This window comes from Dermacentor variabilis, chromosome 1 (assembly GCF_050947875.1).
Source record: "Dermacentor variabilis isolate Ectoservices chromosome 1, ASM5094787v1, whole genome shotgun sequence".
In the NCBI taxonomy this organism is placed as follows: Eukaryota; Metazoa; Arthropoda; class Arachnida; order Ixodida; family Ixodidae; genus Dermacentor; species Dermacentor variabilis.
Window position 1 is genome coordinate 74,501,056 of NC_134568.1, and position 18,968 is coordinate 74,520,023.

Consider the following 18,968-nt stretch of genomic DNA (forward strand, 5'->3'; position numbering starts at 1 on the left):
ACCAATCTGCTTTACCGGATGCCATTTCATGCTTACATCTAATCTCAATTACAGGAGAGCTAGCAATTATTATTATTATTATTAGTAGTAGTAGTAGTAGTAGTAGTAGTAGTAGTAGTAGTAGTATTCAGGTCTAACGCATATCTTGGAATCTATGTGAAGCGAAGCTTTCGTGAAGCGGTTAATGATGCCCCCAAATGCCAGAAATTTGTTAATTTCATTCCCGCGTCTTTTGCGTAAAGTAACCCGTGCTTCGCAATGTGACGCGCGCGGCGATCATATCAAAGTTATTTGGCGTTGGCAGGATAGCAGTATACGTGCGATTGTGGTCTAATGGTTAAGTATCGGGCTACTGTGCTGTGGATGCCGAGGCTCGATCCCACCATCGGGCACGTAATTAGAGAGTTTTAGAATAGGTGTCCCAATAGGTTGGGGTCCCAAAGAGCTTTGCAGGTGTTAGCGTTGGGGCACGCAGGAGTGAAGAATTTTAGAATAGGGCTTTGCGTTTGCGGATAGCGTCTTTCGCCGACAGCGCCACTACGGCGTCAAAGAAAAGCTATTAGAAATAATTAAATAAAATAGACCATTTTATGATAGGAATAGTATTCTTGACTTGCGTGTATTCGCGTTTAATTACAATTTAGAGGTTATTCTGTAAGCAGCAAACAATTAGTTGCGCTTAGTTTTGAGCAAACTACCTTTACGTGCCTTCACCAGCCAAGCTTAGCCGTGTTAGGCCTACGAGCCATAAAATCCACAATCGAATTCGGAATCAGCGACGTCTAATGAATCAGTCTTCTTAACACACGCTAGTTGAGAGAAAGCGATAAGCACAGTCACTTCTCCTAGCTTGCGAACTTCACGCGTTACCACAAATCGAGCCCAGTTTGGTGCTAGGTTAGAGCCGCCGCTTCGATGGGGGCCGCCATGTTTGCTGACGCAAAGCTTTTGGGGCCGCTATTCGGGCTCTCGCTAAATCGGTGAAATAGCGTTCCCAACGCAAAACCCAAACGCAGTTTGCGTCTCGCGCATGCGCAGAGGCTTCGACGCTTTTTATTTGGAGCCCCTATTCTAAAACTCTCTAGTATTTATCTTTCTGGCGTAAGGACGACAGCGGTTGCGTGCAAACGGGATAAATTTAAGTTCAGTGCACATTACTGTACGTTTCTGCTATTTCTGAAAAATAAACATCATACAAATTTGTCAAGCGGGCAACTTACACAGGGCGTGCAGTAGCAGCGCCGCATTAAAGCGCACCGTAGGGTCTAGGCGACACTACGGAAGCGGTCACACGTCAAATAAACACTTCTGTGCCCGCCGCAGTAGCTTTGCGGCTATGGCATTGCTCGAGGTCGCGGGTTTGATTCCGACCGCGGCAGCTGCATTCTGACGGGGGAAAAAAAAAAACAAACGCCCGTGCATTTAGGTTCAGGGACACGTTAACCCTTTAACTGGCAAGATAAGAAAGACTTCACCTAGATTGTATTTACTGCTTTAATTCTGCTTCCTATTGTTCAAATACATACCATATAAATATGAAGGGTTTCTCTTAAAACTAAGTGACATACGGTGGGTCGGAAATATTTTTGACGGCGGGTTAAAGGCAAATCCGAAAACTTGTGTTTGGCACTGCCTTTGGCAAGGTAAATGTGTGTTCTTGAGATGCACATCAATGGATAAAGAAAATAAAAGCTTTCATAAACAAAGAAAAAAAATTCGCATGAACGATAATATGACCACCGCGTTCGCTACGAAGACAACGACGAGGTCTTAAAAGTTTTGTCACCAAAACATCTGCTGCTGCTCACGGTCGACATTTTTGTGGATACCTCTGTGAGCAGGTACATAAATCTAAATTGAAAGCCACAAACTAATGTTCGGTTTTGTCTAGTGTTAGTAGATGTTTTTGTAAGGTCAAGAATATTGTTGAGCTGCCAGTTAAGGGGTTAAACAACACCACAGTGTCATAATTAATCCGGAGCCCGCCACTACGGCAGCTTCGTAATCCGATTGTGGTCTTGGCACGTACAACCCCATAATCCTATTCAAGTTTAATACTTCTGCCACGATGCGATATGCCATGTGAGGCAATGAATATGCTCAACCCTCTCGGAGGTTATGAAGTATGGCGCCCAACAACGCCTCAAGCAAACACAGCCCCCTCTGTGTTCTGTGTACTACGCCGCAGGCAAACAGCAGTGATGCACGCAAGGTAACGTTTAACATCAACTCACCACTTTCGTATTGGACTAAACGTTGAAGAAGTTAAATATTCGCCGTCAACATCAACGCTAGTTATCGTCAGTCAAAGCAAACTGCACAGAAAGCTTCGCTTACGTCAATTCCCACACTGCGTCAGATCGGTTATTATTATTATTTTTTTTAATTTTGAACTGTGAGCTATTCGGCAAGACAGCTGCAGCAGCCACGGCCAGAGAAGTCCGGGAGGGTTCGCTTTAATCAATTTGTTTCGTGTCCGTGATCGCGCTTCGTTTACACGACCAAGTGTCATGTTTCGCGGAAGCTCATGACTCTAGTGCTTCCACTAAAGAGTCATGGCCGCCGTTTGTTTGTCTGTTTGTGTGTGTGCGCGTGTGTTTGAGAGAGGTGGGGGGGGGGGGCTCTATGGTGGCTTGTGTCGTATCAGACAATGGCCTTCGCGACTAAATATACCTTGCCGCACCATAAACACCATGCCTCACGTTCGCGCAATGCCGACCTTTAGCTCGCATAATGGGCCTGGACACTTCATTTTTGTTTTTTTATTATTCACACACACACACACACACACACACACACACACACACACACATATATATATATATATATATATATATATATATTTGCGCTGGTAAAACATAAAAACCTCGATTTGACAAAATGTTCGGTCTAGCTAAGTTCTTGTCTGCACGTGTGATTTCGTTAACGTGAGAGTTGACTATTATGCTGTCGCACGCATAGAACATTTAAGAGTAGATTAGGCTGTTTGTTATCTTTTGAATTCTAACTTTATAGCTGAAATCCCAAGGTATGTACACTTCAGTCCTGTTTTGTGAGTGGCTGCTTATGATGTCTTCACTGTTCCCTTACTAGCGCAGAGCTTTCGTATGTGAAATAACCTTCTCTTCTTTTTCATTCCCTCCCCCATTTGCAGCGGCCAACCAAGTGCGGCACCAGCTTTCTCTCAGTGGCGCAACTGAAGTTTACCAGAGATTCGCTGTTTTTATGTACGTGCATGGAACATTGCTGCGGTGTCCTGCTGTCAAATGCTTACAGCAAGTTTCGCTCGTCTCCGTGCAATACCACGAGAAGTGGTGCTCTGTGCAACATCTATTCTGAGCATAGTCTTCACAATGATTTTCATTTTGAACGAGAGAAAAGTCTGAACTGTGATGTACCGGTAGTACCGTTTTAAATGATGATATAATAAAAAAGCTGGTTCAATCACAGTGTTATTTGCTTCGCTCGCAACTTCATGTGCTAACTGTACATGTATTGTGAGAATGGTTTATTGTCAGCAACCTTTTGCGAGGTTCACGATGTTGTGAGGAAGGAGCGGGGAGAGAGGGAATGTGTTTAAAATTAAATAGGCCGTGAATGCGCAGTTTGGTCACTTTAGCAATCCTTAGGGGACAGAATCGCCAGGTTGTGTTCCTGAGGTAGCGAATTCCATTCCTTGCTGTAGAGCACCGCTGCGGCATTATTTGGCATGCGCTCTCGTACCGCAATCGCCGGCGCTACGCGGATCATGTACTCGCCGTGCGCGATCTTCTCCACCGGGTTCGTGTTACGTGCGCGGTCACCAGAGAAACGGCAGGCGCCGGCCTTCAACGCTCTCCTGGGCGTCCCTTTCAAGGCGTTGAAGGCATGCAGGCGACGTCTCTCTCGGCGCAGACTAACGCACGCGGCATCTTCGACTGCAGGACGCAGGTGCGTGCCCTTATTCCGGCAGTGCTGCAGTGCGGTCTCCTTCGACAAACTTTGCTTGCGTGCAGCGCAGTGCCGCACATCTCGGGAGCTCTTCAGTTGCAGACTGCCACTGCCGCATATGCCACGCAAGCATGCGAACTGCAGCCTAGTCGGCGCGAGCACTTGGAGCGTGTGTGTACCTTAAGGTGAGCCTCAACTCGACGCTGTGTCCCATGCACTGCCGTGCGCTCAGCCGCAGGCTGAGGTGCGGCCGCCGGTGGGTAGAGCTTTTTGGTGGGGGCCGACGGACGAATAGGTGTGCGCTAAATTCTATCAATACAATCTAATTATCACAATTTTATTAAAAGAGGGTTATATCTTGAGCGCGGCGTTGAGCGGCACTATTTCCGCGCCGGCGAGTGTTCTTTCTCGCTGATGTATTAATTTGGCTCTATATAGCGCCTAACTGCTGGCGAGGGCGCGGTCATTACCGTGCAGCTCTGCGTTTCCGATATGGAGCGAAACTAAAACGGCCTATGCGTTGAAGTTAAACGTGCAGGGCGCATGTGTAGAAACGCGAATCGCTTGTCTTTCATAAATCCTAGTGACCTTCCTGCCGGCGCAGTCTACTGTATCCTGGCAGCGTGTTGCGAATCGCGGTAGCTTGAGGCGGCTGCGTCTCAGTGACGATCGTATGACCATGGTGCCGCAACAGGGCGTTTCCTTTGAACAACATACAGGGCACCTTGGCGCTATCAATGTGACGTCACTTCTCTGAAGACGGATATCAGGACTTTGCCATCTTGGCGGGCCACCTCCCTTCGCTTATTCGCTTACTACCTTTTCATTAAAACATTTTCCTATGGGCTTGCTAGCTATTGTCTAGCTCGCGTTGCGCCGAAACAAGGCGTGGCGACAAAGCGACCCTTCCGTGCTCATTGCCATGCAGCTTTGCACAGAGTGCGGTGTGAGTACACAGACGGCTGCGCAACAATCGTCAACGGAACCTGGCGCGGTAGCTATGACGACGTAAATGTTCCTCCCACCTGTCCCAAATCTGCTTTGCGGAGGAGGCGGTGGTTTTCAATGACTGAAGCGAGAAGGATTTCTTGTATGCACCTGTCATTCTGGGCTTAGTTTAGTCGCGAAGCCTAAGTCTTGATCACACGACCACGCCATCAATGTAAATCGCGCAACAGGTGCAAAGTCATGATATTATATGAGAAAAAAAAGTAATGGTTGTGCCTCATCAATGAACCCTTTGTCGTAAGGATGGCGCAACCCGGCCCAAGTAGTAGAATGCCGTGTCATGCATGTGTATTCGTCCCAACGGTTATGCGTGAAGGGTTGCAGTCCTGATAGATTAGGGTCGTCCAGGAAGCGTGATTTCCTTCCACTCCTTTGGCGCCACCGCTGCTTTCCTCTGAGGACCACCTGCGCATTTACCCTTGGGATATAGACCCAGCATGGTTGCCGGACCTTTCAATGAATCATTTGGTTCACAGTACACTCTACTTCATAGTAGCTCTTCGTGAATCCCTCGTCACGATGGGCCCTCGCCAACCCACTACTTTCCCCATGGTTCTACCGCGATTGTCTTTACCTCCCAGATCTCCGTGGACGTTGAGCCGTGCTTCCTGCGAGGAAGCAGAAAATAGTTTCCCGTCAAATCTATATATCTCCTATAATTCTTGCGCGCTCAGTGGCCTAAAAGTTACCACTACGTTACCACGTGTTGAAGGCTTATTTCCCATGAGCTTTCCCTTCACATTTTTTTCATGACCAGACTTCAAAATTGACGCTCCCCACTAGTCTTTCCTTCCTCCATGCGTAGTACCATATGCTGGATCAACCACGTCGATGTTTATGCTGAGCTTCCAAGGCATGGTAAATACCTATGAGGAAGAAAGGCCTCTCAGCGAGAAATGAAACGACTACAAACAAATTTATTTTTTTAATAATGCGTTACCATTCTTAGGGTACTTCACGCACCTTCCTGGGGCTATCTATTTACTAACCGTTTTCCCGCCTACCTGGGTCACTGGGTAGTCCATGGTCGAATGGGTAGCGCATCGGACTGCTGTTCTGAGGTAACACGGTCCGAAAGCAACCATCAGACCAACTTGGGTCACTTAATTTGTGACAATGTGTGCATACGTGCCGCTCTTAACGGATGGATCTCTTTCGCGCCAACATTGGTCCCTGTAGACGCGGAACTGGGTAGGTACCGCTGTTCGAAGAGACTTTTTTGACTCCGACTTCGAGTATGGATATGTGTCACTGGGTCTGTGCTAGTCTCCGATGAACCTCTTTGATGCCAGTTTGGGTTACTGTGTATGTGCGAGTAAGTGTGTGCCGCTCTTCAATGAACGACTGTGACGCCAACCTGGGTAACTATAGGTAAGTCACACTGGGAATGTGCCGTTCTATATTGACAAAAAAGATCCCTTAGATTTATCCGATGCTTAGCGGAATCGAACCCACCTCAAGGGATCTTCAGTACAGCAACCGTATGCATTAACAGGCTGCGCCGCAAATGCACTGGGCATGTGTGTTTTCCAATGAACGGCTTTCACGCCAGCGCTTTAGGAAGCTGTGCCATGAATTCACTAGGCATGTGCCGCTCTTCAATTAACATCTCGCCAACTTGGATTACTGAGTATGTGTCACTGAGTGTGCAGCAAGCGAAGGAGCCATTCTTAGCGTTCGCAGGCAACGGCGCGCCATGCTTCTCGTCTCGGAGGCCACGTGCTAACTACGCGGCAGTGCCACTAGATGGCACAGCATGTCGAGAGGAGTGGAAAGGGGTAATGGTTCCAGGACTTACTTTTGGAAATACGGTTGTTTGCTTTAAATCAGGGGTACAATCAGGACTCGACGGGAACCAAAGGTCAGTGGGTCGCCTTGAATTGGGTGCTCACGGGAAGACTACAAATGAAGCTAAGCAGGGGGATATGGGCTGGACTAGTTTTGAAGCGAGGGAAGCTGTAAAATTGAGTATGAAGAACGGCTGAGGAATATGGAAGAAAGTAAATGGGCTGGGAGAGTGCTCAGGTATCTATACAGGCAAAACATTGATTCACAGTGGAGGAAAAGAACTAGGAAGCTTACCAGCAAGTATGCGGCCTGTGGGGTGGGCAACACAGCAACAAAGAAGGTCAAGCGGAAAGTCAGAGAGGCTGAATTAATCTCATGGGTGGCGGCAATGGAAAAGAAACCTGCCATGAGTAACTACTTAAGAGGAAAAAACGAAATCAGGAAACAAACCATTTATGACAACTCAAAGGGAAGCTCATTACTTTTCGAAGCGAGATCGGGATGCCTTAGAACACGCACCTATAAAGCGAGATATAAGAAGAAAGAAGAAGCATGTGCTTGCTGCGGTAAAGCTAGGGAAACTATGGAGCGTACTTTATTAGAATGTGAAGACGTCTACCCAGCGGTCGATTTAGGCACCACTGGCCTCCTTGAAGCCCTTGGGTTCAGCGGGAGCAGTGGTAAAGCAAACAGGTCCGCAATAGACATTAGTAAGAGGCGATTGGAGGATTGGTGGAAGAAAAGTAGGGAAACGAAAAAAGACGGAGACGTACAAAAGCACAGTTCGCAATAGGGGATCAGAAAATTTGGACGTGGTAGTTCATAGTGTTTTTTTTTTCTTTTTTCATTGGTTAACCTAGGTAGGATATTAGGCAGCATAGTAGCAAGAGCTTGGTGGCGCAACCCACCGCCCCGTTCCAAAGGGGACGCTCATAACAACCATCCATCCAGCCCGGTTGCCGCATGACGCGTTTATCAGCGTTCCCACGCACCGGCGCGCCATGCATTTCGGAGGCCACGCGCAGGGTTCGCGGCGCTAGCTGGCGTAGTGTGTTCTATGGAAGCGCAAAAGAGGAGTCCCGCTGCCGTACACGCCTTACACCCACCTCGTTTTGACGGTGTTAATAAGTTTAGTCGGTGTATTGATTCAATGCTAACGCATTCCTGTCGAGAGTGAATGGAAATGGGTTCTATCGCAATTTTATTTGTTTATTTGTGTCACCCTCATGGCCAGTGGTAATATAGAGGAAAGTGGTACGTATGTAGACACGCAATTACAGGCTTTAATGGATTCATGTTAATACGACTTTAGCTGAAGTAATACAAAGGCAGTAATTACTAACAGTGAACAAAATGCTTAGTAAAAACGCATGGATACAGGCATCTTTTTTGTCGCTTGAAGATACAGTGTCAAGAACAATGCAAAATCTGGAGTGACTAAGAGTCGACGTCACCAATTTGGAAATGTTCCAGTCCTGTGAGATCCTGAGTTAAGGATTGAGAGCATGCTTGTGTTAGGCATGACATGATTCCCACCTTTTGTGCAAGGTCAAAAGAAGAGAAAGTACCGAATTTTAGAGCGCAGCTCTTACGGAGCCAGTTCCTGCGACGAGCGTCGCCGTTCCTCGGCGTCGTAGCTCGGCGTAACCGAGTGAACGAGCACAGCGAAAGATTAAGTGAACGTGGAACGCAGCGGTGATGAAAGACGCGAGGAAAGCACAGAGAAGGTGCAGTGGAACTACGAGGCGGAAAGCGGAGGAGGGTATGGCGAAAGCGTGAGAGGAAAAGCGTAGTGCGGCGACAATGGCTACGAGATGACACTAGAGTAGCGCGCGTCTAGTTGGCGGCGGCCGCTGTAAATCGCGCCCACGTGACACCCACGTGCTGGCTCTCGCGATCTCCAGATTAGCGAGGCAGTCGCGCCACACATCGCTGCATTTGCAACGTACCGCACGAGACAGACTGTCCGCGCCAGCCAACATATCGCGAAATGAAAACACGTATAGAACTGAGCTCAGATTTGATTGAACTGAGCTCAGAATCGTCGGTTGTTTTTTTTAAACGAAAGATCAAATTGCGCGTATGGATTTGGAATAAAACTGGGAAATACTGCGTAACTTATATAATAAATAATTTAGAAAAATGACGCAGACCCAGCACCTCGAACAATCTAGTGTATGATGCTTCATTTGTGGAGTTCAGCGCCGTCTTCCCTGTGGCTGCGGCCAAACTGAAATCCTACAAACATGACATTTTCGCTGAAAATTTTGCGCAAGGGCATGAGACGTCGGGAAAAGAAGTGATGAACCATTACAGAGGAATCAACCACATCGATTTGTTTTCTGTCAGCTCGAGCTTACATCGTCTTCCAGTGTGTTTATTTTGCAAGCGAGGTCAGCTTGAGCCTCGCGCAGGTATATGTATTATACCGGATGTTCAGAATTAAGCTTTATGGTTTTCTTAAAATTAGGCACGCGAAGACCACCTGTGCATATAAGTTATGTGGCCTGTGGGACACAAAGTGAGATGATAATTATCGCTGTCAGCAGACCAACTAACTAAAATTGAATAATTAACTTTGTTGACTGCAGTAAGGGGGTATGTTTGCATTGAAAAGTTAGGGGCAGAGGGTTAGAGTACCTCGATGCGCTCGCTCGCCTCCGCTCCGTTTGCGGGGACGCGCGCATCGAGCTCTCTATAATATGATAGGCACTGTATGCGTCGTCTGTTCACTAAAGCGCCGCATGAGGGGGGGGGGGGGGAGGGTTCTGCCTGCGGCGGCTGCTATGAATCGCGCCCACGCGTAAGCCACGCGCTGCCTCTCGCGATCTCCGGATTAGTGAGGCAGTCGCTCCACCCTTCGCTCCACTGGGGTCGTACCGCACGAGCCAGCCAATGTATCGCGAAATGAAAACACGTAGACAGCTGCGCTCAAATTTCGCATTAGGTAGTATCGCAGTCGTCAGTGAATATTTTTACTCTTCGTTCTTTATTTGACAAACACTTTGAAGAAGCGGCTTGTCGTGTTTCTGACCCAGTAACGTTCTTCGGTGCGATCACTATGTGATTGTTTATTTTCTGCCTTATCGCTCGCGGGTGTACTCGATTGCAACAGATTTGTTCTTTCTCACAAGGCTTGGAACGTAGATCTTCTATACTTTGTAATAGCTTGAAGCACAGACGTATTATCGCTAGTCACTCGCTTCCTTTGTGCACTGTCGCGAAACGTCTAGTTTCAAACATTCGTGTGCTGCCGGTGTAGTCGCCGTCACCGTGCTTCGTCACATTGATTCAACAGTGCGCCCATACTTATTCTTGATACGTTGGTGATTGAGTAGGCGTAGTGTGCATGTGAGTTGGAGTGGATGTGTGTAGATAACGAGTGAGAAACGTACTGTGCCAGGAAGCGGCGCTATACTCTCTATGTCTATTTAGCGAGCGGTACTCACTCCTGCCGACGTTGCGTAGTTGAAGTTCTTTCTTTGGTGGCTAGCGATACATTGCTGGCGGGTGAGCGACTTTTTTTTAATCACAGCGAAAGCCGGGCATTGCGAAGGGCCGGCAACACAGACAGGCTGTATTTTGATGAGGGTGAAATACAAGAACGCCCGCGTACCGTGCATTGGGTGCACGTTAAATAACCACAGGTGGTCAAAATTAATCCGAAGCCCTCCACTACAGCGTGCCTCATAATCAATGGTGGCTTTGCGTGTAAGATCCCAGAATTTCATTTTTCTTTTTTTTTTTCAAGGGGCGTTCTGTAACAAATTGATGGGCTTGAACAGTGGATGGAAGAAAAAGAGAAAAAAAATATTTCCTTTGCCGTTGTCACAGCGATGTAGGTGGATCGTATAATTATGTGTCGACTGATAATGAAACGTGTTCTTAGAGCACATGACGTGCGCGGCCAGCTCATGGACATTAATTTGCCGCAATTTATGCTCGTCACGATGATCGTTCGCAATAACGTTTATTGAATAAAGCTCCCATTTTGTGGGTGCATACTGTGACGCATTCCTCTCGCTGCTGGTGCGTTCCCTGAACAACATACTTCCACTTCTTCGAAGACACCCCGTGGTCTGGTCTCCGACGAGAAATGCTGTTGATGCGGTTGGCAGTGTGACCCGTGTCGACGTAGCCCGGCTGCCGAGCTGTCAGTTCGTTTGGGTGCTATAGAACATCGCCCGACGTTGTATTCCTGAAGGCTGTAGGCAGTTAACTCGACACGCAAGGCAGTAGGAGACCTGTCATACCACGGCAGGTCCACGGTACCACGGCAGCCTCCAAAAATAGCGCGCGCCGCCGCGCTCAACCGCCCACCCAACTGTTCCCGACACTGGGATCTTATTTTTGTGTCCTGCAGCCTTAAAGCTTGCTCGCCCACGGGAGAAAAACCAGTAAGACAAAAAAAAGTCTCCTGCCAGATCTACGCAACTCAGCATTGGTCGGAAAGCCTTCCGTCACCTATAGCTGCAAGGATATGGGTTCGAATTCCGCGATGAGTTTCGTTTATTCACTATTGTGTGCTCCCTCATTCTTTACCCTACAAGAGCAGTAGCTGGTCTAACGACGACGCCATGGCTTTCGTTTTTTCGTTCTCGTTGCAAAAACCTTCGCAACACTTTGGGAGAAGATGGCTCTCTGTACGCATGACAAATGCGCCGTTTGAACTGATGCTGTGAATCCCTTCCACGCTAAGCGATGTAACCCACACGTCCGTATTCCATTATCGCTGTTAGGCTCGCGCGAAAACTATCATTGTTGCTGTGATGGTCGCGTAACTATGTGGCGCGCCGATGCCATCGATAACCATTTCACGCAGTCAATTCCGTCGTACGGTTTCTTACGCTATGTATAAGCAGAGCCCGATGTACAAAGGAGATGGACACATGCGCCATATCGTTTCAGAGTATCCCGAAAACGGAAGAAATTAACATTAAAGTGAAGGGGGGAGGGTGTTATTGGAGGCGCATCCATTCTTTGGAGATGATTGGCGACGTTAATGCGATTAGAAATCTTATCTTAAAGGGACACTAAAGCGAAACAATAAATCAGTTTAGACTAATGAAGCATTTTTTGAGAACCCTGCAGGCAGTCATTAAAAAAATAGTTTGATTATTAGATGAGAAAATGAAGGTCCAAGTATCAGTATTTGAATTTCGCGCCAAAACGCCAGCGCCGGTACGTCAGCGTGACGTCAGGGATTCCAAAGTATGTTTTCGTATTTGGGCCGCGTTGGCTGAATAAAGGTTCCCGAAACTTGCCATGTTTAATATTTGGTTCCTTTAGAACACGATGTAGTCAATCTGTACCGCTATATATAATTAGTAGGCCCTAGAAGCTTCCATCAAAATCCAAGACGTCACAGCCCCCAGGTGCGGGAACTTAAGTAGGCGTCGCCTCCCGTATTTCGTTCTTGCGCTTTTTCTGGCTTACCAAACGTCTTATCGTTGTAAGAGTGGTGCTTTTGGTGTTGTAGAACGGTAATTTGCTGATGCAGAAAAAATCATTTTTCACTTTAGTGTCCCTTTAAGATGCGTGTGTATTTGGTATAAATGGTGCTCTTGTTATGTGACATTATCAGTGGCACATAACCAGCCTAGCCACTATAACGAGCAAAACCATAATTCAGCCTTCCCCTTTGGATTAGTAAATTAATGCCTGGGATTGCGATGTAACACTCGCGCACCTTCTTTGTGTCCGCCCGCGTTACATATACGCAGAAGGTTGTGCTGCAACTTCGTTTTATGTATCATCTTTATTTTTAACTTTCTATTTCTTTTTTTTTACTTTATACATATTGCCGCGAGACAGAAGTTTGTCGCATTTGGCCGGCATCGATGAAGAGGTAGAAGTTGCTCCTCGCCATCTTGGCTGCTGTGACTCCTGTGCTGCTCGCCTTACTTGTAAATATTTGTAAATATACGTTTTTTGTGCAACATTTTTGGTGGAAGTGCTGGGCACGCTGCCTGTTCATCATCACCCCAGCATGGAACTCCGAAGTGGTCGCCGCGTTGTTCCCTCGGCGATGGCCACTGAAAGCACCCAGCGCGCCGGAACTTACCGCGCAGCCGCCGGCCCCGCCGTCTGTCATCTTATCGCTTTTAAAAGATCCAGGCACCTTCTGTGGCACAGATGATGTGGACATTGAGGATTGGATGTCATGGTACGAGCGTGTCGGCAAACAGAATAGGTGGGAAGAAATGCTTATGCTGCCAAATGGGGTATTTTGTCTTAAGGCAACCGCACGCGTCTGGTACGAGACGCATGAGCACGATCTCACCAGCTGAGACTTATGGAAAGAAAAACCGAACGACTTGTTCGGCAAGCCATTGGGTCGTCAGCTAGCCGTTAAATAAGAACTTGGCTCTTGCGCAGTCATCTACAGAATCACACATTTCGTATACTCAGGATAATCTAGCGATTTGCCGCAACGTTAAAGGTAACATGTTCGAAGTAGACAAGATCGGACACATAGTCAAAGGTATTGCCGATGACTATTGCCGAAGAGTATCGGCGATTCGAACAAGCAAAATCCCGCCGCATCGCCCAGCAAATTCACCAGGCTCCCCAATACTGCCACATCGTCATCATGCGAAGAACCGCCACCGACTTTACAATCGCCTGCTTCGGACACTTTGACAGGTATCGTTCGTCGTGAAATAGAAGCAATGTCACCAGCTTGCGCCCGATGTCTTGACTGCCAACCAGCCTATATGGTTTCCTTGATTCAAGCCTTGGTTCGAGAGGAGGTCGCTAATTTGGGACTCTCCTCTGTGTGAACCATGCGCCTTCCACCAGTAATACCAGTCACATGATCACTTCCACCAATCGCACAGAGGGACCAGCCTGTTTACTCGGGATACCGCAATCCCGCCGAGTGGAGGACGCCGGATGATCGCCCAATATGTTTCGCGTGCTCTCGAGTTGGGCATATTGCGCGGCACTGCTGGTGCCGTCGGACGTCGCCGACTGGCTGGAGCACCCAGAACCCTCGTCCTGAAGGCTACCCCCGTACAACATCGACGCGCTCTCTGTCGACTGACACGCCCGATGTTACAGCGTACTGTACTGCTGTGTATATAGCAGTTCACCATCACCGCTCGACCGCCGATCTCGCTCGTCGCAAGCCCGCCCACCGTTTCCCGTCGCCTGCCAACCCTGGACACTACGCTCCGGAAAACTAACGACTGCATGCAGCTCCCGGAGGTGACGCTGCATTATTGACCCGGCTTCGAAGACCTCGTCTGACTATCCCTACCCGCTCTAATTTGCTCGAAGTGACGGTGTTACTGTTACGGCCCTTATTGACACCGGTGCACAAATCTTGGTGATGAGCGCTAGTCTTCGTGCGAAGATGAAAGTCCTGACACGTGCCGTGCAACGTGCAGTAAGAGTCACTGATGGAAGCACACCTAGCGTTGTTGGAACATGTCTTGCCCGCGTCACTATATCTGACCATCGGACAAGTGCTCTGTTTCTTGTGCTTGAGCAGTGCCCATACGACGTGATCTTGGGCATTGACTTTTTGTCCACACATTCAGCCTTCGTCGACTGTGGCGCAGGTGGCCTTCAACTTGGATCCGTCAGCTTGCCCACCAGTGAATTCGACAAAATGGTAACCGCGGACCTTTCACCTGCACACACTGATGAACTTTGCCGTGTGTTAGCGTCGTATCGGGATGTTTTTGACTTCGATAACCGCCCGCTTGGCCAGAAAATGGTTGTCATGCATCGAATCGACACCGGCGACGCAAACCCTATTCATCGTCGTCCGTATCGCGTTTCTGCTGCTGAACGAGTGATTATACAAAAAGAAGTCCACAAGATGGCAGAAAAAGGCATTATAGAACCTTCGAGTAAGCCCATGGGCATCTCCACTTGTGCTCGTCAAGAAAAAGGACGGCACGGGTTTAGGCAACAGTGTTCATCGCTCCGGCGCATTGTTTTTGTCTACATCATATCTTCGTTGTTTCTTTTATTTTTTTTTGTGCTTTTGGCATTTCTGTTTTCCTTATTTTTGTTTATTTGTTATTTTTAAAAATTATTATCATTTTTTTACGACGATCGCGCGAACACTGGCTCTGGCGCGTTTGCGTGGTTGGCGCCGAGAATTTTTTAACAGTCCTTTTGAAACACTTTTTTTTTCAAAAACACTCTTGTGCGTGGGACCTCTGAGTCCCACGTGTGACAAAAGTAGTTGAAGTTCGCGTTACAAGTCCCCGAGCCCACAGCGGTGTGTGCCATTGAGCGTGGACCCTTTCTGCACTATCACTATAGGATCGGCCCACATGATGATTCGTTTTTGTCAACATCTCGGGCCCATTTTTCTTTTTTTCGGATCCTAGTCATAGACAGCTTCGCTGTAAAACTGTACAGAATAGTGTGGTCGGACTAGTAAAAGATATTGGGGAAGTGGCCACAACGGACGTATGTGCTAAAAGCAGCTGGAGCGCTGTAGTTCAACGTTGCAGTACTTCGAGATAGGCTGACAGCGCTGCGTGCCGCCTCTTTATTTCGTCGCGCGCCGATTTGCGTTTCTTTGCTAATCTAGCTCATCCGTTCTCTTTAGATCCCCGTCCCCCGTGTAGGGCGGCAAACCGGAGACTTTTCTGGTTAACTTCTTTCTTTTCTTTCACACACACACACACACACACACACACACACACACACACACACACACACACACACACACACACACACACACACACACACACACACGCGCGCGCGCGCACGCACGCACACACTCTTACCTCCCCTTTTACTCTTCTCCTTGTAATCTTATTTCCCCATTCCCCCAACGGCGTGCTTGAGCTCCCCCCCCCCCCGCCCCAGTGTGTGTGAGACAATTACCGCGGTTTTCCCTCTATTTTGTAGCCAGTTCCTCTTCCTCCTCCAGGAGTGCATGGTCAACGGGAGTTGGGAGAGGACGAGCTTCATTAATTTTCCTATTGCTGGTGGTGGGAGTGCCTCACCTCGCCAGCGGCCGTATGTACCTAAAGGTATTTCTGGTTTGCCCTTGCAAGACTTCCTTTCGCTCGATTCTATTCGTCTGGTGATCCACTCTTCACGACCAGCCTATCCAAGCGGTAACGCGGGCGGAGCACCGCTCGGACCAATGACGAAAAGCAAAAACGAACAGCATTGAAATAGAACCGTTACATGTACCCAATAATGCGTAAAACAAAACGTTAGCGCCAACCAAAAATCTAAAGCGACTATCTCTAAACAACTGTTGCCCCTTTCACTGCAGGAGGTCTAAGGAGCAAGCTGTAAAAAGGAGCAAGTTGCTGTCTTTGTTGCCTCAATCAGCGCACGACGAGAAAAGAACGCAGCACGTTGCTTGCCTGCTGCAGGATCTCAATCGCACTTGCGTTTATTTTAAGCAGGAGACACACGGTACGATTCGGCGTCCGATCCGACGTGCGGCGCTGCAAGCTCCGACGTGCTGGGCTTTACAACATGCGGCATGCGACGATTCGGGGCACACGGTGCGTGCATCCGAACGATCGAGCGGTGCGCAAGCTCCGAGCTCGTCGAAGAGCGCTTATTTTTGCCAAAACAATTACCACTGTACACAGTTTGGTCGCCCGTAATTAAATACAATTGGTTTACTAGACGCAGTCGTTGCGAAGGGCAAACGTGCAAGCGAAGCGAGCAGCCTCGCTCAGACGGTGGGTGTGTATACTGTCTGCCCGCGAAATGCCCTCGCATCGCGGCTCATGATCTCGCCAGTAGCTTAGTGCGAGTCTACTAGGCGCTGCTTTGAAAAGAAGGCACACGTTCGAGATAATTTTACTGAACTGGTAACTATCTCGTGTCAAAACCAAACGGCAGCTGGCAAAAAAAAAAAAAAAAAAAAAGACGGCGAGAAACCGACCCGCCGTCGCCGCCTGTGTGGAGGGAACGTTAGAGAACGTCACATGCCAGCCGCGCTATAATTGGCTGCGGCCAAATGACGGTGCGGTTGTCGGACGCGTCTGACGATGAAAATCTGCCCTGTTTGTCGCACGCCGCGCGTCCGATCCGGCGCTTCAACACGGCACATACCCAGAAATGCTGGACATGTGTTTAGGTTCTTTTTCCGCCACCACGTGGCGTATCGACCTTAAAGATTTGAAATTCCCGTCGTGACCCGTCGTGAGGAATATCATGACGCACAACTAAAGAAAACGTAATAAAAAGAAGTACACCCTGAGACTGCTGCTTCACCTCGGCACTTAGAAACGAGCGCGCTTATGTATCAGCCTTATCTTCAAGAAAACCTGCAATGAATCGACTTGCAATGAATCCATGATTTTGCTAGACACCTTGCCGGACAGCTCGTCGGCATTCCGGGTGAGATGTCTGGCCGAGATAAAGGCTGCCGCAAAGCTTCCGTTGGGTTTCCTTTCTTCGTTGTTCTTTCTTATTATTTGTGCACGACTGCGGTCGCGGGCTTCCCTATAGTCAGCGTTATGTTTCGTGTGTTTTCTAAGAACCGGTGTGATTCAATAAGAGGAAGTTTAGCTCGGGCCCTTTTTCGATGCCGGCTGCTGAAATACACGTAAAACGCATAAATGATTTTATGAGGAAATCGCTCAATCGCTCAACCGATCTGAATGAGAATTGATGTATTCAAGAGAGAACGTTAGACCACAGTGATCGCTGCAATCATAATTTTGATTAGGTCATGGCATTATTGACAAGAACTATCGGAAATCGGTAAATCTGAAAAAAGAATAGAAATACGAAGTTTACCAATCCGTTAGTTTGGATAAAAACTGATATCGCATCCCTCTAAACTGCATCCCTTGGAGCATCTCAATCGGCCAAATTCGATGTATGAATTTATAACTTATGTGAAGTTGTTACAATGCCTGTAAAGATTTTGTGAATGCCATATTCAGGAGTTAGTGGTGTATTTCAGGGTGGCATATGATATATCATTTTTGTTCGCATTAAATGAAATATTAGGTGCAGCTTACAGAATTCCGATATCGTTTTTAGTTGCCGAGGTACAGAGTCGTATAAAAATTACGAGTTCTTTTAGAATTTAAAAAGTGGAAGCTAAATGAAAATTCACTTTCTGAAATGTCATCTTAACTATTTCTTTTAAGTTCAACATAATTCATGAATTGCGGTGCAGTGGTTGTAAGAAGTAAGGATTGCTCATTTCCCCTGTAGGAGCTAAAGCTTCCCGTTAAGCTAGGTTCAGAATATTTTTCCTGAAAGAAGAAGCAAGACGGGTAGCGTATTTACATTATGGCAGCCGCAGTACGATGGGGCCGAAATGCGAAGACACACGTGTGCTTAGATTTAGGTGTACGTTAAGGATGCCCAGGTGATCGAAATTTTCCATATTACTCCACTACACCGTGCCTCATAATCTGATCGTGGTCTTGGCACGTAAAACCCCATAATTTACTTATTTGTTAATTTACGGAATGGTACAGTAACTTACAAAGCCAAGCCTTCGGAACGGCCGGGGCGGTGGGTTGCGCCACCAAGCTCTTGCTATTTTACTGCCTAATGGCCTACCTAAGTTAAACAATAAAAAAAATAAACGCTATTAACTCCCACACCCAAATTTTCTGATCCCCTATTGCTAACTCTGCTTTTGTACGTCTCCGTTTTTTTGTCGCTTCCCTACTTTTCCTCCACCAATCCTCCAATCGCCTCTTACTAATGTTTATTGCGGACATGTTTACTTTTCTACTGCTCCCGCTGAACCCAAGGGCTTCAAGGAGGCCAGTGGTGCCTAAATCGACCACTGGGTAGACGTCTTCACATTCTAATAAAGCATGCTCCATAGTTTCCCTAGCTTTACCGCAGCAAGCACATGCTTCTTCTTCCTTCTTATATCTCGCTTTATAGGTGCGTGTTCTAAGGCATCCCGATCTCGCTTCGAAAAGTAATGAGCTTGCCTTTGAGTTGTCATAAATAGTTTGTTTCCTGATTTCGTTTTTTCCTCTTAAGTAGTTACTCATGGCAGGTTTCTTTTCCATTGCCGCCACCCATGAGATTAATTCAGCCTCTCTGACTTTCCGCTTGACCTTCTTTGTTGCTGTGTTGCCCACCCCACAGGCCGCATACTTGCTGGTAAGCTTCCTAGTTCTTTTCCTCCACTGTGAATCAATGTTTTTCCTGTACAGATACCTGAACACTCTCCCAGCCCATTTACTTTCTTCCATATTCCTCAGCCGTTCTTCATAGTCAATTTTACTGCCAGCTTCCCTCACTTCAAAACTAGTCCAGCCCAT

The 18,968-nt window shown here is 47.6% G+C and overlaps 2 protein-coding genes across 8 annotated transcripts in view; both read left to right on the forward strand.

Annotated features, from left to right (window-relative positions):
• Positions 1-3,447, forward strand: part of LOC142579570 (uncharacterized) — a 303,963-nt gene extending 300,516 nt beyond the window's left edge. For all 6 annotated transcript variants that reach the window (XM_075689924.1, XM_075689954.1, XM_075689963.1 and 3 more), the window contains one exon: positions 3,155-3,447. In XM_075689924.1, coding sequence (XP_075546039.1) covers positions 3,155-3,200 — 46 coding nt within the window. In that variant the 3' untranslated portion in view covers positions 3,201-3,447. The remainder of the gene's footprint in view (positions 1-3,154) is intronic.
• Positions 3,448-3,865: 418 nt separating this feature from the next.
• LOC142579625 (uncharacterized) overlaps positions 3,866-18,968 on the forward strand; it is a 101,982-nt gene continuing 86,879 nt past the window's right edge. For both annotated transcript variants that reach the window (XM_075690020.1, XM_075690036.1), the window contains exon 1: positions 3,866-4,115. In XM_075690020.1, coding sequence (XP_075546135.1) covers positions 3,868-4,115 — 248 coding nt within the window. In that variant the 5' untranslated portion in view covers positions 3,866-3,867. The remainder of the gene's footprint in view (positions 4,116-18,968) is intronic.